Genomic DNA, 26,505 nt, shown 5'->3' with positions numbered 1-26,505 from the left:
ATTTCCCCTTCTATTTGCTCAAGAAGGAAGGAAGCAACCTGAAATGCGAATTTACAACTCACATTTTAAGTGGGAAAAATTAGATATTCTCTCAATTATATCTTATTCTTTAATCAAATTTCCAATATAAGGCTGTAAAAGAGGACAAATTCCACTCAACAGCTGTCTTTAGGTGTTTTGTGGCTGTGACTAGCTATGAAACTTTAGCTCAAGCCATGGGCAAAGATTACAAGCCATTTGGAATTGTTATCCCTCCACAAAGAATACATTTTTAGAGTTAGTTCTTGATCCAGTGTTAGTCCAAAGACTTTAAATTTCAACTCAGCAAGCATGGATATGGGACAGTGGGAAAAGCTGGTTATAAAATGTATTGCTCCCCACTTATGTAAACTAAGTTTTATGTTTCTTTATAAGTTAAACATGGGTGTCGATTTCTGTTTGCTGGTTATGGGAAAAATAAAGACAGGGAAATACAAAATGACCAAACAAGTAAAGACAGGCTCTAAGTAAAGATAAGCACTAAGGAAACTGGTGACAGAGGGATTATAGAGTATATTATATTTCAGAGGAATTATATTAAAAGTTGCTAAAATTTCCCAGTAACCAGTTTGATTATACAGAATTTGAAACAAACAAAAAAGCTGAAATATAAAGAGGGTCTCAGAAAGGTCAAGCACTTGCTTTTCTAAGCTTGGCCTTCTGTATTCATTCTTGAGGCATATTTGTTTGGGTTGACAGGGCTGCTTGCTCTTTAAATACAATTCTTAACAGTTTTGTTCTTGCCTACTTAAGGAACAAACTTCTCCTTATGCCCAGTCTAGCAACAGTTACTAACTTGGTGTGTTTACTGTGCACCAGGCTCTGTTCAGAATGCTTTGCATATATAGTAACTCTTTAAGTCTCACAACAACCTATGAGGGAGAAATTATCTCCCCATTTTGCAGAAGAAGAAACTGAGGCACTGAGACATGGGGTTAACCATGTAACCTCCATAAATTCCAGACCCTGTGGCAGCTCAGAAGCAGCTGATCAGTTACAGCCCTGTCCCTGAGCTCCTCACCTGCCTTTCCTGGCACTGGCACAGCTGCTCTTCCTGGAGCTCCCAGCAGGATGGGAGGACAGGGAAGCAGGTAGGGCAGAACCAAGAGAAGCAACCCAAGAAGGCAAAAGATTTCCTTCACTGTCTAAAGTTTGGAGTCATTTATGTTTTGCTACCACCTGCATTTCGCCAGAGCTTGTTCTTGTTTTCTTTGTAACATACCCTTTTCCTAACCTTCCATCTCAACTTTCCCTCTTTCCTTTTCTTGATCTCAGTAGCACTAGACAATGGGCAAAAGTGACCATGTAAGTCTGGGTCCTTCGGGTACATAAAGTCTTTCCTGCACAAGGAAGACTGGGGAATTTAAGGGTGGAGATTCAAAATGGTAGAAGGGGGTAAAGAAAAAAGTAAGAAGGAGGGAAGGAGAAGAGAGTAAAACGTATAGGACTCAGGATGTTTTAAGCAAGTATTCAATGAATAAGTATTGGATGAGATAAAAGGAGAGGAGTCGTACACAGCTGAGGTCAAATTATGATATGAAAAATAGTGATTTCAAAATAGGGTGACAATATAACCTGGTATAAACCTGTTATGTAAGCTATGCACATTAGCTTGTTGTCCAATGGCAGTTCATATGTCCCGTTCTGGACACATTTGATTGTGGGTTCAGAGTATAAAAAATAAAGGTCTAAAACATAAGAGATATTTATAACACATTTCTGTCTCAGCTGATCAACATTTATTATAAGTTAACTACCATTTAAGCACCTGCTCTGTCCCAGGCATTATGCTGCACAGCCCTGAAAGTAGGTAATACCTACATTTAATTCATTCAGCAAATACTAATTTATCACATACTGTGTAGTAGGCCACAGACGGGATGCTGAGAGGGCTTCAGAGATGTTTCCAGTGTAGATCCCCTAACAGAGTAAGAAAATGTCCCGGTGCAACCTTGAATCTGGACCTGATGGGGGCAAGAGAGTAGAAAAATCAAGAGTTTTAGAATGTGAACAAAAGTAATTTATATTCTGCTGCTTCCATTTACTAATCACGTGAGCTTGATTTGTCTCTAAACCTTGTACCAACAGTGTTTTCTGAGGATCATTTGAGAAGATTTATTGACAAAATGTGGTCCAGATCGGGGGTTTGATATATGCTAATTTCCTTTCTCTAGAAATTGTTGATGCATCTTTACCATGATGGTTTAGTTAATAGATGGCTGGTATTCTTTATGGGTTATTTTCCTTTCAAAGTGATGAGCTATACTCTTAATATTCTTCTCAAAAATATTTATTAGATATGAGTTTTTTGAAATACTGATCTGATTGCTAAGGGCCACTAATACATCTCAAATACTGTTGTGACTGAGAACAGAGGTATCATTCCTAATTGACTGAACATGGTCTTCCATTATGCTTGACAGGAAAGAACAATATTGTTCCCACAAGCACTTAAAAATACATTTCAAATGACACAGCTAAAAGTAAGGCCCTGTAAATAATGGAGAGGGAAACCTGAGTTGAGTCAACTTTTTAACTTACTTTGCTTAGAGCACAACCAAAAAGTTGTCAAAAGAGTTGTAGAAAAGGAATAAAAGAGACAAAATATGAAATTTCAGGGAATCTTAAGCGGGGTAATAGTGCTCTGAACTGGGAATTTAGGGGGCTTATTGCCTGCGGACTTGGTAGAACATTCCTTTCTGTTAAAAAAAAAAAACAAAAACTGGCTTCTAGTGTTAAAACGTTCACTATGGAAGATAAATAAGTTACTGGTCAAAGCCAGCCTCTGAATTTCTAGCATTAAAATGCAAAAAAAAATCACTTTTTTTTATTCAAAGTTTACATCTCACCTGATCAAGTTGCTTAGTTGCTTATCTTTAAATATGAATTCTTATATCTCTTTTATATATGCAAACTGTAAGAAAAATATTCTAGATTTACACTGTTCTGGCTAAGTCTTTGCTGGCAGAGATTCTATATCTAATAGCAGGGCTCTTGTAATAATTTGCTGTTCCTCAATTTCTGGAACATAGATACAATGTATACATCTCCTCACAAGATTATTCCACAATGGAATAAAATAATGGCTATGGAAATATTCCCCAAAAGGTATAATGTGCCATAAAATGCAAAGCTAAGATTTATTCAATTGAGTATATATAACATTCCAGAAAGACAGGATACATTTTGATACTTTGAGAAGAAATCATTTCCTTCTGAATTTTTCCCAGTTTCTTTCTACCACATCCCATGTTCTGTTAGGTAGACTCTAGTGCAGTTGGTCCTCAGAAAGAACTCTACCTTGACAATTTGAAAGTCACCGAGTACAATGGTTCTAGCCAAAGTGACCCATTTTAAAAGATGACCCATTTCAAAACCCATGAGTTATTATTCAAGCTGTTCTACGTTTGAGAATTTGAAAGTTATTTCCTTTTCTTACAGTCTCATTTGAATCAGCCTTTTATAAAAGGGAAATTTGATCTCTATTTTCATGAAATATAACGTGACATTTTTCCTTGCTAAAGCCTGCACTTTATGTTGAAAACTCTTCTCCGCCTCCTGATGGTTTGTGTTTGTGCGTGGGTGTGTGTACGTGTGTGTGGTCAAAGCATTTGTGTGCAGTACCATCTATGCCTCCTAAGCACCCCTCGTTTCTCACTTCGTCAGAAACAGCCTCTCTGAGCTTCAGCTTGAACTCTCCCTGTCACAACACTCTTTCCCGTCTTCAGGTGTCACAGTGAGCACCTGGAGGGCTGAGATTAGTCAGACTGAGTCACCCTCTTCCTCAGAGGATGCTCAGTAAACACTCAAGGAGAGTGCCTGTGGGAGAGGGGATGGGAGAGAGAGAAGGAGAGGGAAAGGGGGGAATCATTTAAAGTATTTAATGGAAACGTTTCAGGTCTTGAATTTATCTTCTTTAAAAAAAAAAAGAGTTGACTCCAAAAAGCAGCTCCCCCCTCTCCCCCACCCTGTCACAGGATATAAAATCTACCATAAATTTCTTTTGAGAAAGTTAAAACCTCAGGTGCTAATCACCAGTCCCCCTTTCAGAAAGTTCAGGATGGGATCTTTGCAGCGCCACCGCTGAATACAACTACCTTCAATCATCCTTTTCTGGGTCAGTTTCAGCTTCTCGCACCCTTCTCCCTTCCCCCATAGGGACCAGGCAAAGTTTCCCAAAATAAAGGCACAGAGGAACAAATCCAGTTCTAATGGATGTACCTGCATCAGAGAATTACCCTAAATGTTAGCTCCAAGCCACCACCAGCCACGGAGCGATTACAACTTTGGTGTCCCTTTAACATGACCCATAACCTATGAAAACCAACACTGGGAAAGAAAAATATAAGGTGTGTAGTCAGAGTCGGATGAAAAGTTCCTACTCTGGACCTACGTAAGTGGTATCTGAGTAAGCAACTGACTCTGTCACTTCAGGATGCAAAATAAAATTCAGCAGAGTCAAAGGAAAGCGTGGCAAAGACCTCCCCACTTAGAAAGAGGTCTCTTTTTCCAGTTTCCCCGCCTGCCTACTTCCTTGTCTCCATTTCCCCAGCCAGTAACTCACCGAAAGCTTCCCCAGTTTGGCGGTTTCCCAACTCCCAACACGACACAGCATTTCTACCCGAATTCACCGCTGCAGCCTAGGTGTGGCTACAAGGTTGGGGGCTACCAGCCGGAAACGGAGGCCCGCAGGGCTCGCTGTTCTCCTCCCGGCTCCGGCCGGTTTCGGCATCGCGGCGCGGCGGCCGCCTCGCGGGAGCTCCGAGGAAAGGGGACCCGCCCGGCCCCGGGACACTTCACCCCGCCGGAGCTCCGGGCCCCCCAGCTTACCTGCTGCACCTGGGCGGAGGCTCGGCCCGGGGTCACGGTCGCCAAACGCCCGCCCGCAGGCCCGAGCAAACAAAGGCGCTCCGGAGAGGGAACGCGCCTCCTTCCCCACCGGGCTCTCGGGCGGCGGGCAGCCCTGACCCGCGGCGGGTAGGGCGGTCCCAGCTTCCCGACGCCGGGCCGGGCGCGCTCCGGACCAGTGTCTGCTCCAGCCGTGCCTCCCCGGCCCCAGCGCGCATTCCAACCTGAGCCACCGTGCGAACGCGCGTGCCTTCACCTCCTCGCGACTCTTCCCCTCTCGGCCCTGGAGACCTCGCCGAGGAGGCGGAACAGACTCCGAGTCTCCGCTCCTGCAGCCCGGGAATTGCTCCTGCGGAGAGGCGCGGCGCGGCGAGGCGGCCAGGCCGGGCAGGGGCGGGGCGGAGGCCGGGCGGTCCGGAGCCCTCCGCTGCGGACCGAGGGAGTCAGTCTCCCCTCACAAAGAACAAACCAGGCGGGGAGTTGAGATTTAACCCCGCCGAGCGGGCTAGAACTTACCACATTTAGTGATCCGGAAGAGAAGACTACATTTCCACCCACCAGGGGCCTGGGCCCCTGCTAGGATGCGGTGGGATGCAGAGCATTTTTTAAAATGGTACGATTGATCACATATATTAATTCCATATGAAACAACTGGTCTCCGTACAGTTTGCATTAGGAAGTAGAATTTGTTAGACAGGCGATCCATTCGTTCAGAACATGCAAAGGTTTACTCATCTGCGGGAGATAAGTTTTCACTGAGTTGCAGTTCTCTGAGCACCTTATTTTCCTTTTCAGAGCAAGAGGTCTAAGGGCAGGCTAGACTTTAAAAGATCTCTTGTCACACCACTTACGCCTCGAGCTTCTGGGGGCCTCAGTGACAAAAGAAGGAAACTCTAATCGGCAACATACAGCTTCGCGACAGCGGTTCGTTTTAAGAATGCAGTGGGACGGTGGGGAGAGACTCACCCCGCCCCACTTTCAAGCCCAGCTTAATTTCAAAGAGAGCTTAAAGCAAAACTCACCAAGTTCAAGACCAGCTCCTCAAAGTCCCAAATCGCAGGTCGGCTCTCCTCCCGGCAGCGAAGCTAAAGTCATGGGGGGCGGAGGGGGGGGGTCTCCGGAACAAAACTTGCCCGTTTTAAATCTTGTTCAGGGGCTGGGCAGCCGGCTCTTGGCTGGGCTCGCTTCCCCGGAGGGGAGCGGGCTGCAGAGGGCAGATTGCGGGGGACCCAATCAGGGGCTCCCAGCGAAGGATGGGGGCGCGGCCAGCGTGCCGCGTTTCCTGCCCCTCTTAAAGTCACTGACGAAGCCCAGTCTGGCCTGACCTTTCGACGCCACCCCTGCGTGTTGGGGAAGGTGATGGGTCCCGCCCTGAGTCTATTCCTGTCGGTGCATGGCAACTCCAGGAAGTGCTTCTCCACACCTCTTTAGTTAATTGAGATCATTTAGTCAGATCATCAACTGTGAGCCAGGATCCTCATGAATGTCCTCTTTGAGGTGTTTTTCCCATTCAAAATACTTTATACATGTAATAGACAAAATCAGGAGAACATAAATTTCCACTGAATGGAAGAGATGATATGATATGATATGATATGAATCCTTCATGGGTTTGGTTTTTTGTTCTCCAAATATTGTTCTAGCATCCTCATAGAACAAATATTATCATATAACAGAGGTGATATTTTTTTTTTCATGTAAATTCTCTTTACTGGCTTTATCCGTCTTTTTTTTTTTTAAACATCTTTATTGAAGTATAATTGCTTTACAATGGTGTGTTAGTTTCTGCTTTATAACAAAGTGAATCAGTTATACATATACATATGTTCCCATATCTCTTCCCTCTTGCATCTCCCTCCCTCCCACCCTCCCCATCCCACCCCTCTAAGTGGTCACAAAGCACAGAGCTGATCTCCCTGTGCTATGCGGCTGCTTCCCACTAGCTATCTATTTTACATTTGGTAGTGTATATATGTCCATGACACTCTCTCACCCTGTCACATCTCACCCCTCCCCCTCCCCATATCCTCAAGTCCATTCTCTAGTAGGTCTGTGTCTTTATTCCCGTCTTGCCACTAGGTTCTTCATGGCCTTTTTTTTTCTTTTTTCCTTAGATTCCATATATATGTGTTAGCATACTGTATTTGTTTTTCTCTTTCTGACTTACTTCACTCTGTATGACAGACTCTAACTCCATCCACCTCATTACAAATACCTCCATTTCATTTCTTTTTATGGCTGAGTAATATTCCATTGTATATATGTGCCACATCTTCTTTATCCATTCATCCGATGATGGACACTTAGGTTGCTTCCATGTCCGGGCTATTGTAAATAGAGCTGCAATGAACATTTTGGTACATGATTCTTTTTGAACTATGGTTTTCTCAGGGTATATGCCCAGTAGTGGGATTGCTGGGTCGTATGGTAGTTCTATTTGTAGTTTTTTAAGGAACCTCCATACCGTTCTCCATAGTGGCTGTATCAATTTACATTCCCACCAACAGTGCAAGAGTGTTCCCTTTCCTCCACAACCTCTCCAGCATTTATTGTTTCTAGATTTTTTGATGATGGCCATTCTGACTGGTGTGAGATGATATCTCATTGTAGTTTTGATTTGCATTTCTCTAATGATTTATGATGTTGAGCATTCTTTGAGGTGTCTGTTGGCAATCTGTATATCTTCGTTGGAGAAATGTCTATTTAGGTCTTCTGCCCATTTTTGGATTGGGTTGTTTGTTTTTTTGTTATTGAGCTGCATGAGCTGCTTGTAAATCTTGGAGATTAATCCTTAGTCAGTTGCTTCATTTGCAAATATTTTCTCCCATTCTGATGGTTGTCTTTTGGTCTTGTTTATGGTTTCCTTTGCTGTGCAAAAGCTTTTAAGTTTCATTAGGTCCCATTTGTTTATTTGTGTTCTTATTTCCGTTTCTCTAGGAGCTGGGTCAAAAAGAATCTTGCTGTGATGTATGTCATAGAGTGTTCTGCCTATGTTTTCCTCTAAGAGTTTGATAGTGTCTGGCCTTACACTTAGGTCTTTAATCCATTTTGAGTTTATTTTTGTGCATGGTGTCAGGGAGTGTTCTAATTTCATACTTTAACATGTATCTGTCCAATTTTCCCAGCACCACTTATTGAAGAGGCTGTCTTTTCTCCACTGTATATGCTTGCCTCCTTTATCAAAGATAAGGTGACCATATGTGCATGGGTTTATCTCTGGGCTTTCTATCCTGTTCCATTGATCTATATTTCTGTTTTTGTGCCAGTACCAAACTGTCTTGATTACTGTAGCTTTGTAATATAGTCTGAAGTCAGGGAGCCTGATTCCCCCAGCTCCATTTTTCGTTCTCAAGATTGCTTTCGCTATTCGGGGTCTTTTGTGTTTCCATACAAATTGTGAAATTTTTTGTTCTAGTTCTGTGAAAAATGCCAGTGGTAGTTTGATAGGGATTGCATTGAATCTGTAGATTGCTTTGTGTAGTAGAGTCATTTTCACAATGTTGATTCTTCCAATCCAAGAACATGGTATATCTCTCCATCTATTTGTATCATCTTTAATTTCTTTCATCAGTGTCTTATAATTTTCTGCATACAGGTCTTTTGTCTCCATAGGTAAGTTTATTCCTAGATATTTTATTCTTTTTGTTGCAGTGGTAAACGGGAGTGTTTTCTTAATTTCACTTTCATATTTTTCATCATTAGTGTATAGAAATGCAAGAGATTTCTGTGCATTAATTTTGTATCCTGCTACTTTACCAAATTCATTGATTAGCTCTAGCAGTTTTCTGGTAGCATCCTTAGGATTCTCTATGTATAGTATCATGTCATCTGCAAAGAGTGACAGCTTTACTTCTTCTTTTCCGATTTGGATTCCTTTTATTTCTTTTCCTTCTCTGATTGCTGTGGCTAACACTTCCAAAACTATGTTGAATAACAGTGTTGAGAGTGGGCAACCTTGTCTTGTTCCTGATCTTAGTGGAAATGGTTTCAGTTTTTCACCATTGACGACAATGTTGGCTGTGGGTTTGTCATATATGGCCTTTATTATGTTGAGGAAAGTTCCCTCTATGCCTACTTTCTGCAGGGCTTTTATCATAAATGGGTGTTGAATTTTGTCGAAAGCTTTCTCTGCATCTATTGAGATGATCATATGGTTTTTCTCCTTCAGTTTGTTAATATGGTGTATCACGTTGATTGATTTGCGTATATTGAAGAATCCTTGCATTCCTGGGATAAACCCCACTTGATCATGGTGTATGATCCTTTTGATGTGCTGTTGGATTCTGTTTGCTAGTATTTTGTTGAGGATTTTTGCATCTATGTTCATCAGTGATATTGGCCTGTAGTTTTCTTTCTTTGTGACATCTTTGTCTGGTTTTGGTATCAGGGTGATGGTGGCCTCGTAGAATGAGTTTGGGAGTGTTCCTCCCTCTGCAATATTTTGGAAGAGTTTGAGAAGGATAGGTGTTAGCTCTTCTCTAAATGTTTGATAGAATTCACCTGTAAAGCCATCTGGTCCTGGGCTTTTGTTTGTTGGAAGGTTTTTAATCACAGTTTCAATTTCAGTGCTTGTGATTGGTCTGTTCATATTTTCTATTTCTTCCTGGTTCAGTCTCGGCAGGTTGTGCATTTCTAAGAATCTGTCCATTTCTTCCAGGTTGTCCATTTTATTGGCATAGAGTTGCTTGTAGTAATCTCTCATGATCTTTTGTATTTCTGCAGTGTCAGTGGTTACTTCTCCTTTTTCATTTCTAATTCTATTGATTTGAGTCTTCTCCCTTTTTCTCTTGATGAGTCTGGCTAATGGTTTATCAATTTTGTTTATCTTCTCAAAGAACCAGCTTTTAGTTTCATTGATTTTTGCTATTGTTTCCTTCATTTCTTTTTCATTTATTTCTGACCTGATCTTTATGATTTCTTTCCTTGTGCTAGCTTTGGGGTTTCTTTGTTCTTCTTTCTCTAATTGCTTCAGGTGCAAGGTTAGGTTGTTTATTCGAGATGTTTCCTGTTTCTTGAGGTAGACTTGTATTGCTATAAACTTCCCTCTTAGCACTGCTTTTGCTGTGTCCCACAGGTTTTGGGTCGTCGTGTCTCCATTGTCATTTGTTTCTAGGTATTTTTTGATTTCCCCTTTGATTTCTTCAGTGATCACTTCGTTATTAAGTAGTGTATTGTGTAGCCTCCATGTGTTTGTATTTTTTACAGATCTTTTCCTGTAATTGATATCTAGTCTCATAGCGTTGTGGTCGGAAAAGATACTTGATACGATTTCAATTTTCTTAAATTTACCAAGGCTTGATTTGTGACCCAAGATATGATCTATCCTGGAGAATGTTCCATGAGCACTTGAGAAAAATGTGTATTCTGTTGTTTTGGGGTGGAATGTCTTATAGATATCAATTAAGTCCATCTTGTTTAATGTATCATCTAAAGCTTGTGTTTCCTTATTTATTTTCATTTTGGATGATCTGTCCATTGGTGCAAGTGGGGTGTTAAAGTCCCCTACTATGATTGTGTTGCTGTTGATTTCCCCTTTTATGGCTGTTAGTATTTGCCTTATGTATTGAGGTGCTCCTGTGTTGGGTGCATAAATATTTACAATTGTTATACCTTCCTCTTGGATTGATCCCTTGATCATTATATAGTGTCCTTCTTTGTCTCTTGTAATATTCTTTATTTTAAAGTCTATTTTGTCTGATATGAGAATTGCTACTCCAGCTTTCTTTTGATTTCCATTTGCATGGAATATCTTTTTCCATCCCCTCACTTTCAGTCTGTATGTGTCTCTAGGTCTGAAGTGGGTCTCTTGTAGACAGCATATATATGGGTCTTGTTTTTGTATCCATTCAGCCAGTCTGTGTCTTTTGGTGGGAGCATTTAATCCATTTACATTCAAGGTAATTATCGATATGTATGTTCCTATTCCTATTTTCTTAAATGTTTTGGGTTTGTTATTGTAGGTGTTTTCCTTCTCTTGTGCTTCTTGCCTAGAGAAGTTCCTTTAGCATTTGTTGTAAAGCTGGTTTGGTGGTGCTGAACTCTCTCAGCTTTTGCTTGTCTGTAAAGGTTTTAATTTCTCCATCAAATCTGAATGAGATCCTTGCTGGGTAGAGTAATCTTGGTTGTAGGTTTTTCTCCTTCATCACTTTAAGTATATCCTGCCACTCCCTTCTGGCTTGCAGAGTTTCTGCTGAAAGATCAGATGTTAACCTTATGGGGATTCCCTTGTGTGTTATTTGTTGTTTTTCCCTTGCTGCTTTTAATATGTTTTCTTTATATTTAATTTTTGACAGTTTGATTAATATGTGTCTTAGCGTGTTTCTCCTTGGATTTATCCTGTATGGGACCCTCTGTGCTTCCAGGACTTGATTAACTATTTCCTTTCCCATATTAGGGAAGTTTTCAACTATAATCTCTTCAAATATTTTCTCAGTCCCTTTCTCTTTCTCTTCTTCTTCTGGGACCCCTATAATTCAAATGTTGGTGCGTTTAATGTTGTCCCAGAGGTCTCTGAGACTGTCCTCAGTTCTTTTCATTCTTTTTTCTTTATCCTGCTCTGCAGTAGTTATTTCCACCATTTTATCTTCCAGGTCACTTATCCGTTCTTCTGCCTCAGTTATTCTGCTATTGATCCCATCTAGAGTATTTTTAATTTCATTTATTGTGTTTTTCATCGTTGCTTGGTTCCTCTTTAGTTCTTCTATGTCCTTGTTAAATGTTTCTTGCATTTTGTCTATTCTATTTCCAAGATTTTGGATCATCCTTACTATCATTATTCTGAATTCTTTTTCAGGTAGACTACCTATTTCCTCTTCATTTGTTAGGTCTGGTGTGTTTTGACCCTGCTCCTTCATCTGCTGTGTGTTTTTCTGTCATCTCATTTTGCTTATCTTACTGTGTTTGAGGTCTCCTTTTCACAGGCTGCAGGTTCGTAGTTCCTGTTGTTTTTGGTATCTGTCCCCAGTGGCTAAGGTTGGTTCAGTGGGTTGTGTAGGCTTCCTGGTGGAGGGAACTAGTGCCTGAGTTCTGGTGGATGAGGCTGGATCTTGTCTTTCTGGTGGGCACGTCCACGTCTGGTGGTGTATTTTGGGGTGTCTGTGGCCTTATTATGATTTTAGGCAGCCTCTCTGCTAATGGATGGGGCTGTGTTCCTGTCTTGCTAGTTGTTTGGCATAGGGTGTCCAGCACTGTAGCTTGCTGGTCGTTGAGTGAAGCTGGGTCTTGATGTTGAGATGGAGATCTCTGAGAGATTTTTGCCGTTTGGTATTACATGGAGCTGGGAGGTCTCTTGTGGACCAGTGTCCTGAAGTTGGCTCTCCCACCTCAGAGGCACGGCCCTGATGCCTGGCTGGAGCACCAAGAGCCTTTCATCCACACGGCTTTTGGGAGGTCTGACGTTTTCTGCCAGCGTTCCGTGGGTGTTCTGTGGGAGCAGTTCCACGTGTAGACGTATTTCTACTGTATCTTGATGAAGAATGCTGTGACCCAGAGGTGATATTTTGAACGACTTTGTAATTGTATATATTTGAGAACATGACAGAAAACAAAAAATTAACCCATTACTTCAGTAAAATAAAAGCTTTGGATTTGTTATTGTAAAAGGAATGACAGGTAATGACTTAAAAGTAGATTACTGAATCAGTTTGAAACTGTAAATACAACATTGTACATGTTATTTCTAACTAGATTTTTAAGAGGTTTTGTAATTGCTTTCTTTAAGCTCCTTAGCATATTTTCAACCATACAGTTATTTTCTTTCATATATTACCTGTAGAGAGCATGGCTCGGTACTGCTATTATCAACTCAGACCATGTGGCATGTCAGACCACAGATGGAAATATTTAGGTAATATAATTTGTAAGGGAATCACTGACAGTGACCCATAAATAAGCTAATTTATTGTTAGTGCAGTGCAAATCACCTCCCTTTACCTATGCAAAATAAAACCCTGATGGTAAGTAAACCCACAGACATTCCCTCCCCCACCCAGGTATCATATGTGTATGTTGTATTTATGTACAAATGTTCAATTGCCATTATATTCCTGTCGGGTCATCTGGAACTAAGCCCACATAGGTGCAGGTGTCAGCATGTGTGTATTCCGCATGCTCGAACACATAGGACTGTACCCACAAAAAATACAAACTGAACCAAACATTGATAAATACATATAAAAATCACATATTCACATCAGGCTGTATGGAGATAGACAACCCAGACAGAGAAATGCTTCGAAAGTAAGCAGGAGATTGGTGAGAGGATGTGGGGCTTTTGGTGGGAGGAGGGGAGAGGATGTGGATGAGAGATGGGGGTGGTCCAGAATGCCTGCCCAGGTGCCCACACATGAACATACATGCACAGGGACGGCCTCTTTGCCCATGTGGGAGGATGATTTCCTACAGCAGGCTGGCTTCCCATCCCACCCCAGAAGGAGAGGAAGAGGATGATAGATTTGATAGTATATAACAAAGTACTCAGTTTGTTTTGTTGGGAGGGAGTGCTTGAAATTAGCTGGAGATCAAATTAACTGGTAGTAGTGAAGCTGATTTGACCATCAAAGAAGGAAGACAGTGTCACCTTGCCCTCAGTGTCCACAGTAGCTGCTTGTGAACAGAGACCACTACAAAATTTATAAACGACTTTCAATCTCACCGTCAGGACTTTGCTTCACAGAGCACTTAGAGAATTTAGGAAAGTGGTGGAAAAAGAAACCTGTAGCATCAAGATGGTAAACTTGAAAAATGAGAGGAATTGCAATTTGCATGTTAGATTTAGAAGGGAGAAGATAAGGCAGAGAAAGAGCAGAGGGAGAAGCAGATATAGGAGAGAGGACCAGAGAGTAGAGCATGTATTATTAGTTTTGGGGAAAAGAAGACTGAAACGAGTACAAGAGAACCTGGGAGATGGTGGGAGCAAAAGAGACCCAAAGAGAGAAGTGTTAGTGAAGTCATGAAAGGAGAAACAGGTTTGATAACTGCTGCTTAATACCTAACACAGTGGAAGCATATCAACATAGTGCCATGCTTGACTTGTTAGCTTACGTTGTGCTTTCTGTAGAAGGTAGGAGGTTTCCTCACAGACCCTGTATAGGCCCTGTCCCATGAATTCAGACACACCATAGGCTGTGTGTTCTGAAACCAGTGAGCGTCTATGCAAGGCCTGGGCTGCTAGAGAGGTGGGGTGGAATCCTGACTTAGTTCCTGCTGGCCACAAGATCTGGGCAAGCGACCCAACTTCTCTGTGCCCCATGGTAATTCCTGACTGGAAGGGTGCAGTGAGGGCTGACTACAGAGCAGTAACATGTGTGAAGTGCTGAGCATGGCGCCTCACAGACTGGGTGGACAGCTGTCATCCTCATGCCCACTGTGGGCTACAGAAAGCTCCTCTCGCTTGGCGAGCTGGTCTTCATGCTATATCCCATCATCATCATTGCTCTAAAAGGACCTGCTGTGTTTCACATCTTTAGAGATACATTTTCTGTTAATACAGCATCAGCAGTTAAAACAATGCAACAACTCCTTCGCTGTCTCCTCCTCCTCCTTTACTGCCCACCAGCCCCTCCTACCCCCACACATATCCTTCTGGGTATTCTTTTCTCACCACACTTGCTGCTTGGTGATCTCATCCATTGCCTTTAATCCATGATTTATATTTCTAGTCTAGATTCTGAGCTCCAAACTTGAGTGTCTTCACTTAAGTGTCACATCAGTCTTAAGCTTAGCAGGTCTAAAATAGAATATTCAAATACATTTTTGTGAAATGGTGAATGGATGGGTGTTGGATGACCCCCAAGGGCCAGAATCCTCCTTCTTCTCGCCAGAGGACCCAGCCCAGGCTGTTTGTTACATGTCAATAACAGTCGGTGGCATTTTGTCTCTGTATAAATATCTATGGATCTGTTTTCCCTACTCTTTTGAGAGTCCTCAGACCTCTTGAGGATGGAGATCATATCCTGCTCATCTCCAGTTCCCTTGAAGAAACCTCCCACAATGCCTTGCACGGAGTGAATATGTATTAATGGCTGGTTGAATTGAATTTTTGCTGAACGCTTCCCACATTCATCAAAAGTTCAAACTTTCGGTCCAAGAAGCCTCATCTACAGTACAATGGCCCCAGTGTACTTCTCCCTCCATGCCAACAAGGCCCAAATGCTGACATTGGAGGCACACTAGCCCCTTTCCTACAGCTCTTGCTTCTGCTCCTGTGGTTTGGCACCATTCACCAGCCTCCCTCAATTCCAGGATCTTGGCAGTTGGATGAAACCATACTAGGTATACCCAGAGCTGGAAGATGAAGGGAACTGACAGCACAAAGAGGCACTCACCCACAGGCCATTCTAAGAACCCATTTTGTTCCTTTCTCTTCACTTCTGCATTGGGGAGGTACCTCCTCAACTCATCATCTCCTTCCACATCAATACATAAGGGCATCTCTCATGTGCCCCTATAATCCTCAGTAGGGGTCCCACAGGGACAGTCTTGCTGGGACAGGCCCTGCTTGCTGGGACCTTCCTTGGTGCAGTAGAGCTGTACTGTGGATTGAGTGGGCCTCACTCGGGGGAGGGAGTGGGGGAAGAAGATTGGCGGGTGGGAGTGAGGCTGGCACAGGTTTCCTTTCCATGCTGCAAATGCTCAAACAGCCCCTGTGACAGTGACCTGGTACCAACTCCCTGCCATTAGATCCCTCAGCATTTCTTCTCCCCTCTCCACCTGCAGATCATATATCCACTTTCACACTCCCAGGGCCATACAACATTCTGTGCAGGTTCCAAGGGGCTGCCTCTAAGTCTACCTTTTTCTCCCCAAGCTAGGAGCATATACCCAAATTGAGTGAATGAGTGATACTTGTGTAGGGACAATCTTGAATTCTACCTGATTAACACTTAACTTTTAAAAGACAATTGGCACCAGCCTGCCCACAGTTATCTAAACTGAGAAAAACTATTTGGATCCTGTGAGGGGTGGTACAGAGGAAAAAAAGAAAATTACAGCACATGGAAATGTTCAGAAAACAGTTGTTGACTATGACATGGGGGCTACGTGCCTGGCCCAGATGCAATCATTTGAGTTAGAAATTTTGCACTTAAGTTTGGTTGTGCTAATATTTAAGGGACAACTAAAATCTAATTCTCTATTACCCTTTTCTTAATAGTTAATAATTACTAAGCACTCATTGCCTGCTTTATGGAGCATACATGCTTCAAATCCTACTCAAATTAATTCTAAAAGGCAGTTATAGTCCTGCCTGAGATCTATATTGAGTATTATTTAAAATATGGACCATTAGTTAGGAATTAAAAATAGCTACAGTGAGATTTTTCTTATAACAGCACTTTTCAAAAGCCAATTCTAAAGTTCTTAATAAATCATGTGCTCTGAAAAAATATACATTTCATGAATCAGTCTTGATTGGTCTAATGGTCTAAGGACATAAAGCCCAATATTAATTAATACCTATTTGATCCTGCAGATATAGGGCTAAGGAATCCTAGAAAGAGCAATATCTCTGAGAAATATGTTTCTAGCATAATAAACAAACAAACAAACCCTCTTGGGAGGAAAGGAATTAATAGAATAATAGGATATCTGCTGGTAGATCTAGATACAAATAGGTCTGCAAAAAGGTACACAGGGTAGAGAAAGCAGTGTGTCTTTTCAGCAATTTTTGATCTTTGACTATTTTATACACTTTTTTTTTTAATCTTTGGGAATTTCCTTTTTGCAATAGATTTCCCTTTGCATGAGGCAGAAGCTTATTAACTCTTTCACAATTTCTTTTCCTTACGGGAGGATTATCAGGTTACTGGATATTCCTGTTGGAGTTAGTACCAGTACTACCCTTTCCCATGAATTGAGGTAGTAATGGTTTTCCTATCAGCAGTATTCCAGGAGTCTACTTGGTACCAGAAATCTCTCCCATGAAGTTTTGTTATGTTTGGATTGTACATGTGCGGATACACCGTGGCTCTGAGGTTTGAGCCAGGTTCCTTGAATCCTAGGCATAAATGGATGATGGCCTGAGCCACCCCTTTTTCTCCAACCTGCTTCCCTGTGTCCTGACTGTGCAGGCCCTGTCCCTTACAGAGCCATGCTGCAGAGTCAGAATATTGGTACTGTTTCAGTGGACTGACATTCACCCTTGGCACATCAGTTCCCCTGTCTCTAGTTTTAGATCTCGAAGACCTGGACCTGACCTCTTTCTGGCAGCACCAAGTCAGCAGTTTGACCTCAATCAAGTCATTCAATGCTCTGAGTCCCAATTTCCTCTTCTGTGAAATGAGAATAACAATTAGTGCCTGCTCCTGCTTACAGAATTGGTGTCTGTTCCTTAAATCTACCATTCATCCATTCCATAAACATTTATTGAGAATTTCCTACTTGTAAGACATGGGGACAAGGGATGGATGATAGGACATCTGCCCTGGAGGAGCTCTTTGTCACGTGTTGAATGGATCAAGGAAGATGATATGCACATTTAAAAAAATAACTTTATTTCACATCATGAGGTTAGCTATTATTTTAAAAATGGAAACTAATACGTGTTGATGAGGATGTGGAGAAACTGGAACCCTGGTGCCTTGCTGGTGGGAATGTAAAATGGTACACAATATCGTGGTTCCTCAAAAAGTTAAAAATAGAATTACCTTATAATTTAGCAATTCTCCTTCTGCATGTATACCCAAAGGAAGTAAAAGCAATGACTCAACAAAGATTTGCAAACCAATGTTCACAATAGCCAAAAGGTGGAAACAACACAAATGGCCATCAACAACTGAATGGGTAAATGAAATATGGTCTATACAAACAATGGAAGATATTTAACCTTAAACAGGAATGAAATCTGACACATGCTATGTCATGGATGAACTTTGAATACATTATGTTAAGTGAAGTAAGCCAGACGCAAAAGGACAAATTTTGTATGATTCCACTTATACGAGGTACCTAGGCAAAATCGTAGAGACAGAAGGTGGAGTGGAAGTTACCAGGGCCTGGCGGGAGGAAGGAATGCGGAGTTAGTGTTTAATGGGTACAGAGTTTCAGTTTGGATTGATGGAAAAGTTCTGGTGATGGTTGCACAACATTGTGAATGTATTTTAATGCCACTTAAAAATTGTTTAAATGGTAAATTTTATGTTATGTATATTTTACCACAATTTTTTTTAAATTGGGGGAATTCCCTGGCAGTCCAGTGGTAAGGACTCCACACTTTCACTGCCCAGGGCCCAGCCAGGTTCAATCCCTGGTTGGGGAACTAAGATCCCACAAGCCACGTGGCACGGCCAAAAAAAAAAAAAAAAATTATAATCCCTAAAATGCTACACAAATGCAGGATTGTTAACTTGAATTAGGATTAATGGGATTGTGTTTATAATCAATCCCTCTTTGAAAAAGCGCAGTATGTGTGAAATTACTTTGTCATTATTTATTATGTGATATTGAAGAGTGAGCATCCATCCAGATAAACTTTAATGATTATTGATGCCCCATTCTTCTCTAAAAAGAATTTAAGGTAGTTTACCCTAAACACATCAGAGTAATGAGATCAAATCCAATTAACATCAGACAAAATATAGAAACTAAGATATAAAAGAGGAGAAGACAGAACAGATGGCTTATCAGCAACTAAGCAAAACTTTCAACTGTTAGCCTTCCAGGAGACAGAGAACTGTTTATATTCATTAGACCTTTTATTAATGCTTAAAATATCACTGATTTCAACAAGGTCATTGTATGGGTCCATAGTGTTTCATATTGTTACCATTTATAGTTCTGGGAATTTATTAAGCAATTATGGAACACCTAACCAAAACATAAGAAGGATGTGAAACTAAGAACATGTTTTCCTAAGTCTGAACCCTCAGGACCTATTCAGTGCTGAATGAAATGGGCTCCTGGACAGTTCTCTTCCCTGTTGGCCAATTCGGTCTCCTGAACCTTCCCCTCGGCTCCTGCATGGAGTCTCACTGTAGCCTGGCATGACAACCGTCTCCTCCATCCGGCTCCCCCTGCCTCCCATGCTTCCCACCCAGACCCTGCCCCAGCACCTGGTTCCCACAAGGCCCCGGGTGTAGCCATGACTCCTAGCCCCTGCTCCTGTTTCCTTCCTCCTGGAACACCCTCCTACCTTGCTGCGAGTCGTCACCTCTTACACAGGACAGTCCAGATCTCACCTCCTCCAAGACCTCTCCAGCCCACGCTGATTCCTTCTCCTTGCCGTCCTATTGTACATGCAGTCACACATTAACTGTTTAGTTAATTGAGGCTGTAAATGGACAGAAAATCTTATGACCTTTGCTTCTTTTCTTATGAGAAATGAGAAGAAAGGTGTGATTAGACCAAAGACCACATCATACATTTTATTAAAAATGATGTATTTACAACGGAATATTACTTAGCCATAAAAAGAAACGAAATTGAGTTATTTGTAGTGAGGTGGATGGACCTAGAGACTGTCATACAGAGTGAAGTAAGAAAGAGAAAAACAAATACCGTATGCTAACACATATATCTGGAATCTTAAAAAAAAAAAAAAAAGGGTTCTGAAGAACCTAGGGTCAGCACAGGAATAAAGACGGAGACGTAGAGAATGGACTTGAGGACATAGGGAGGGGGAAGGGTAAGCTGGGACGAAGTGAGAGAGTGGCATGGACATATATACACTACCAAATATAAAATAGATAGCTAGTGGGAAGCAGCCGCATAGCACAGGGAGATCAGCTCGGTGCTCTGTGTCCACCTAGAGGGGTGGGATAGGGAGGGTGGGAGGGAGACACAAGAGGGAGGGGATATGCAGATGTGTGTATATGTATAGCTGATTTGCTTTGTCATACAACAGAGGCTAACACACCATTGTGAAGCAATTATAGTCCAATAAAGATGTTAAAAATAAATAAATTTTTTAAAAATGATGTATTTAGAGAATGACCTATGAGAGCCAGTAGGGATGCTCAAGATGATCTAATTCAGCCTTTTGACACATGAAGAAATGGAGACCCTGAGAAAGAAAATGTCTTGCTCAAAGGTACCCTACATATTAGAAGCAGAAATAGACTTGGAAACCTATTTTCGTGAAACCCAGTATTTTTATATCACCATGCTAGTTTCATTTTAGTTTGTGTTTTATTTCATAATCAGCAAACAGGACTTTAGATGCACCCCAAACATAGGCCAAGAGGAGCAACATAATGCAGTGGGAAGAACACTGACTTTGCCAAAGCCAGAGACCTTGGGCAAGTCAGTGCATGGCTCTGGGGCTCTCTTTTTCCATCTGTAATACAAGGATTAACTGATGGTGTTTAAGTTTATATCTGCTTCTAGCATTTTATGAACGTACTAGACTGTTGGCCCAGCTCCAGCAAAGAATTTACAAGTACTGGGAGAGTACACATCTCTCACCTTTGCTCCCTCCTCCATGCTGTCGTCCTCGGCCTGGGACAGTTCCCTGTCCTTGTGCCCTTGCTTGCTTTTTTCAAAACTCTGATTAAACTTCACTCAACTCAAAATCGGCAATGTCCCCTCCCTTCTGTGCTCCTGACTCCTCTGGCTACCTGGTACCTATCACTCTGCACAGGAGTCACTGATTTTCTTGTCTCTGCCATTAGACTATGAACTCCCTAAGGCCTGGCATTTTGGTACATTTCTCTATCCCAAGTGCCTATCATGGTGCCTGGCTCATAATAGGGAGCTAGTACACGCTTGGTAAATGGATCTAATGGTTTTTGTCTGGGAAGCAAGGATAAGACTGTGGTACTAATTTCACCTGGAGCTGTTGGAAAGAGTTTTCATGGAAAAGGGAGAAATGGAACTTTCAAGAATGATTAGAATTTGAAAAGAAGTGTAAAATAATGATACCATTGGCCTAACTAAAGGGGGGTAGGTGGCTTAAAGTAGTGGATCAGCTCAGTGTTACTTAGTCAAATAAGGGAACATCCGCATTAGAATCCTGTGGGGTGCTTGTGAAAATTACAGATTCTACCTCTGTATTTCATTCATTGCTCCCCATTCTGAATCTGTGGGTCTGTACTTACCTTTTGAGCAAGCCCCCTAGGAAGATTCTTTTCGCATGAATGGATTGTCTTGAAATCCTGGGAGGAATATTGACAGTTGTGGGCAATTGAAAGCTATTTTAAGTTTTTGAAGAGGGAGAATGATGGCATAATGGACTTGAAGCTTTAGGAAGGGCATAGACTGGAGTTCTGTAAAATAGATTGATGGGAGTGAGATCTCAGAGGCAAGAGTGAGCTGCTAGGAGCACATCGATGTATTCAAGATGAGAAGGCTCAGGAGTTTGCTCTGTATTGGTGGCATCGGCAATGGAGAATAAGCAGTGACTCCAAGAGGTGTGTTCAGAGATGAAAAGATGAGGCTTGGTGACAGATTGAATGTAAGCGATAATGGCAGGGAGGAGTTTGCAATGACAACTGTGTTTTAGGGACCCTAGAATATGACCCTTCCACCAATATGCATGCTATTTCTGTCTGATGAGTTCTATTTCAGCCTGAGGTGTTGAGGTGTCTGGGAGGCATCCAGGTGAAGACGTATGTAGACCATTGGCAACATGGGCTTGAGCATGACCAAAAGTCTGGCAGGAAAATGATGATGTGGGAGAGTCAACAGCATGAGGGAAGAGGAGGGAAGGAAGTCTGGAAACCTGAGTTCAGACCTTGGGGGAGCAGCAACATTAGACACAAGGAGGAAGATGAAGCAAGGAAGGAATAGAGAAGAAACAGAGAGGTGGGTGGTGAATGAAGATTGAATAATAAAGACAAACCAAAGGAAGAGAAAGGTTTAAGAAGATGAGTATCCATTACGTCAGATGCTCTAGGGTTTGAAAATGATAAGAATAGACCTTTCCATTTGGCAAAGAGGGTATTAGATGAAAACTAGATTTTTTAAAGTGAAAATCTATAATACTTTCTGACGCGAGTGATATGATAGAATACGAGGAGTAAATGAAATCTCTTGATGGCAAATTCCATTGACAGGTAATGAGCAAAAATATATTTCTAACAGACTGGTTTCCAAAAGGATACTCTTCTATTGGAGAGCTGGGAAATTGGGGAGGGGGTGAGGGGCAAGGGTTAAAAGGGGGAACAGATTAAGGTGCGTGGGCAAAGAAGAAACTTATCAGGAGATCCTAACATGTACATACTACATTAATGATCTTGCTTACCAAATAGGGCTGCATTCATTTTTTTCAAAGGCTTTCCTTTCTTGCCTCTTGCTTACGGTATCATCTTAAACAAACATGAGATGTCATGTAGGATGGAACCAGATCTCCAAAGCTCTTTTTTTATGCTACCTTGAAATATGGCTTCAGAGAAGAAACAGTCCCTTAAAACACATTATGCCTCCATTTCCTCCTTAATAACCTGGGGGTGTGGGTGAGGGGAGAACCACTTTTACATGTAAAACAAAGCCAGAGCATACATTTAGTGTAGACTACATTCATGCGGGCTGCTCTGGCGTTGTGAACCCCATACTAATTACAGTGTTCTACCTCTGGGTAGATAACCACCAGGGCATAAATTGCTCTAGGTGTTAAAGTTTTTAAAATTACTTGAGTACTCCCAATGTTTTCTGTTTTTCATCTACATTACATATACTTGATGACTTTAGATATTAAATCCTTGATTTTTTTCTGTGAACAAAGTTATGTGCTTTGGAATAATGAAGCAGGCAATCGTCAGCTAGAATCATCGATTTTCTCCCATTTTATAAAGTTATTTGAAAGGAAAACAAAGGAGAAGAAAGAAAAAAGAATGGTTAACAGTGGTATGAGAACTTTTTAAAAAAAATCTGAACAGAAATGAAGGCTACCAGTGTTCAGGAGACTTTCTATTGTTGGAGTTTTATCCATTGCACTCGAATAAGTAAAATGAAGCAGTTGGAACTGGGATATGACCTGACAAGGGACTTTTTTTCTTCGGAGTTGTGGATTTTTTCTTGTGTCAGATTCGTAAAGACTCCTAGGGGTCTCTAAGTTCTTATATAACTGTTGGATGATAAGATTGATTTCTGCCCACCACCTAGTTATTTCTGCCTTGTGACTTCATTTAATCGTCAACACATTCTTAAACAGCCTTGCCAAGTTGCTTAAGCCCAGTGCTTCACGGAGGCATAAGAGGCTGGCTGTACTCTGGTTTTCTATGAATGCTTAACTGTTGCTGTGGTCCTACTTTATGTCATGGCTCATAGAAACAGACTGGTATTGAGGTCTATATTTCCTTCTGACATAGTAACTATCATCATTTCAGGATGATTTACAAAAAGCAAAGGAACCTCTTACTCAGAGACACCGTTAGCTAAATATGATCTTAGAGTAACTTTTTTGGTAGAATTATACTTCTTGCAGTTGTATCCTTGGTCAATGGCTATCCTTTATCAGTCTTGCCTTATAACAAGCTTTTATAAATAGATATGGAAATTGTCATTTTTAAGAAAGGATAATTGTTGAGCTATAAAATAGGTAGATTGTAGGATTTATTTATATCTCTCAAATGGAGTTTATATGTCATTACCTCCAGTAACATTCATTTTAAAACGTCATGTAAACTATATTTTTTTAATTAGAAAAGCAGTAGATGTTTAAAGTTTTTGTTTAAATCCAAGATTGAAGAAGGGTGAAGAATAAAATGTAAAAATTCTCCTCTATTTCTAGTCTTCAGTATCACTTTCCAAAAGCAATCACTGTTAACAATGTTTTTTTTAATTTATTTTTTATTGAAGTATAGTTGAATTACAATGTTGTGTTAATTACTGCTGTACAGCAAAGTGACTCAGTTATACATATATGTACATTCTTTTTCATAGTCTCTTCCTTCATGGTTTATCACAGGATATTGAGTATATTTCCCCAAGGTCCTAGTGCTATACAGTAGAACCTTGCTATTTATCCATTCTACATATACCGGTTTGCATCTGCTAATGCCAAACTCCCACCCCTACCCTCTCCCACCCCCCTTGTTAACAATGTTCTAAGTTTCTTTGCATGAATTTTCTAAGCATATACAATTGTACATATATTTATGCATATACACTCATTTTACACATAGTATAAATTTTACACAAATAGTCATACTCTGCAAACAATCGTACATCTTGGTTGTTTTTAAAATTCACTTAAAATACTTGGACTGTGTCATATCAGCATGATTCAGTCAGATTCATTCTTTTTAAAAACTGCATAGCATTTCATTATATGTATGTACCATAATTTAAGTAATTTCCAGTTTATATCTGGTGTTGTCGTTCTATTGTTCTAATTACAAACAATGAACGTACTTAGAAGTGAAATTACTGAGTCAAGGAGCATGTGTTTTAAATTTTGATGAGATATTTCCAAGTTATCTTGCACAAATCTGTACTTTCACCAATATTATCTGAGTGTGTTTCCATATCTTCATCTGCCGGTCTTCCTTTGAGGTTTGCAATGTCTGCCATATTATAGAAGTTGAAAATTGTACTTCTTTTTAATATGTTTTTGTTGGATTCGTATATATTGAGCATTTTTTCATAAGACTAATAGCCATTTATGTATTTGTGTGAATTTCCTACATTGTGTCCTTTATTTGTCCCTTGTCATACCCATTTTTATGAGAGGAAAAGAAACTCTTTTCTAGGGTAGGCTACTGTTTAATAGATAATCCACCAACAGCTCACAGGAAACCATAAATGTATATATTCTACATGTGGACACTTGTACAAACACTGATTCACTTGGAGGCCTGAAAGAAAGCCCTAAAAAAAGTATGGCCACACAGCCTGAGGAGAGAAAGAAAGCAGTCTGTCTGGAGATAAATGTGGGGACTGGCCTCATTCTTTCTATTAGTTTTCTATTGCTGCATTAAAAAATGACCGCAAACTCAGCAGCTCAGCCCACAATTGCCCTGGGACAGGAGTCCGGGCATGGCAAGACTGGCTTTTTGCTCAAGTCCCACTGATAAAATCAAGGTGTTCGCCAGTTGTGCTTCTTAGAAGGTATCCTCTTCGAAGTTCGTATGGTTGTGGCTGAATTCAGTACTTTGCAACCGCAGAACTAGTGTTCCTGTTTCCTTGCTGACTGTCTTCTGGGGGCCAGTTGGCCCCTAGAGGCTGCCTGCCTTCCTTGCCACATGCCCTCCCCCCATCTCCAAACCCAGCAAAGGAGAATCTCCCTTGTGCTAAAGCCTTCGCATGCTTCCAATCTCTCTGACTTTTAGACCCAGACCTAAAGAGTCCATGAGATTAGAATGTGCCCAACCTGGTAATCTACCTATCTTAAGGTCAACTGATTTGGAACAAAACCGAATGACAAAATACCTTCCCAGCAGCACTTAAGTTAGTGTTTGATTGACTAACTGGGAGGATGTGTGTGTGTGTACCAGGGGCCAGAAATCTTGCGGGCCATGTTAGAATTCTGCATACCACACCTCCCAGCTGCCTTTCTCAGGGGAAGCAGACAGAGCTCATGTCTTCTGGCTAAGGAACTCAATCACACGGAAACATGGAATGCCAGAGGAAGGGGGCAGAACAGCCATCCATCTAACCCCATGCACAACAAAATGCATCCTTGTAGGTCCAAGATCTTGATGTGAGCAATGAAACAGCAGAAGGCTGGAGAGAACATCTAGGAAACCACATGTGCGATGTAGGGATCAGGCAGACCTTCCTGACCAAGGATCCCAACCTGGTATTTCTGACTCCAATGTCTGCCCACTTGACCCCCATGCTATGGCTCACAAACAGGTCATTCTCTGGCTGCATAAATGGATTTTGAGTCCTTTAACTTTGCCATTTCTTCTCATGCCAGTGTGATCAGAGTGTGCTTTTGTGAGATGTTGGCCTTGGGTGTTCAACAGAACAGAATGAACTGACCACAACCTAAGTAGATGAGCCACTAAGGGGAACTGTATTGATGACCATTATTCTAAAAGAATTCTAAAACACTGCTTCCCACCCCCACTCCCCCTCTGTCTCTCTCTTTCTTTCATCTTCCCACCTGCTGCTGATTCAGGCGCATTATACGTGACTTGCTTGAGACGGAAGAGACTTATATAAAAGAGATTAAGAACATAATTGACGTAAGTAGATTTGGGGCGGGGGGAAGTTAAGCATGTATGCAAGCTGGAAAAGTTTTTTTGCAGAAAGAAACTCAGAATAGTTGCCATATGTCTCTAGAATCCCCACCAAAGTTTCAGGTCTTGTAATATCACAAGCGTTTTTTTCAGTATGAATAAGAACGTTCTTATGACTATTGATTCATGTAACAAAATAACTTTCAACAGATTGTACCAATTCACATGATTCTAGCAATGCCCACCTAGGTTCACCATATGCTTGCCAACAATGGGTATGATAATTTAAACCTTTTTGATAAATAGATGAGAGAATTGTTTCATATTGTTTTAAGTAGCATTTTTTGCTTGAGTGAAAATTTATACTTCCTCTATTTTCCTAAGGTAATAATCTTGAGAAATAAACTATATGTACAAAGTTTTAATAGAAATTTTTTACGATAAAACATCAGAAGAAAAGCAAATGTCCAGTAAAAAGGGAATGGTTGATAAAGTCTTATATACATGCTAAATGATGTATTATTCAACTGTTACAAAATAATTATTTTTAATAATATAC

At 41.1% G+C, this 26,505-nt stretch overlaps 2 protein-coding genes across 27 annotated transcripts in view; one reads left to right on the top strand and one right to left on the bottom strand.

Moving 5' to 3' along the window:
- B3GNT5 (UDP-GlcNAc:betaGal beta-1,3-N-acetylglucosaminyltransferase 5) overlaps window positions 1-25,870 on the bottom strand; it is an 83,351-nt gene extending 57,481 nt beyond the window's left edge. For 4 of the 23 annotated variants that reach the window (XR_014262971.1, XR_014262972.1, XR_014262973.1 and 1 more), the window contains exons 1-3: window positions 5,910-25,870; window positions 4,870-5,340; window positions 1,898-2,003 (exon numbers count right to left, since the gene is read on the bottom strand). The gene's annotated coding sequence lies outside the window, so the exon portion shown is untranslated. The other 19 variants (XR_014262975.1, XR_014262976.1, XR_014262977.1 and 16 more) reach the window with 15 other exon arrangements.
- Window positions 1-26,505, top strand: part of MCF2L2 (MCF.2 cell line derived transforming sequence-like 2) — a 240,006-nt gene that overhangs the window by 166,498 nt on the left and 47,003 nt on the right. For all 4 annotated transcript variants that reach the window (XR_014262970.1, XM_082459952.1, XM_082459954.1 and 1 more), the window contains exon 16: window positions 25,886-25,952. Coding sequence is in view for 3 of the 4 variants with exons in the window: in XM_082459952.1 (XP_082316078.1) it covers window positions 25,886-25,952 (67 nt within the window). In the remaining variant the exon portion in view is untranslated. The remainder of the gene's footprint in view (window positions 1-25,885; window positions 25,953-26,505) is intronic.

The sequence above is a fragment of the Balaenoptera physalus genome, assembly GCF_965194825.1.
Source record: "Balaenoptera physalus genome assembly, chromosome: 4".
In the NCBI taxonomy this organism is placed as follows: domain Eukaryota; kingdom Metazoa; phylum Chordata; class Mammalia; order Artiodactyla; family Balaenopteridae; genus Balaenoptera; species Balaenoptera physalus.
Note: the sequence above shows the minus strand (reverse complement) of the source record. Positions and strands in the feature narration are given on the sequence as shown.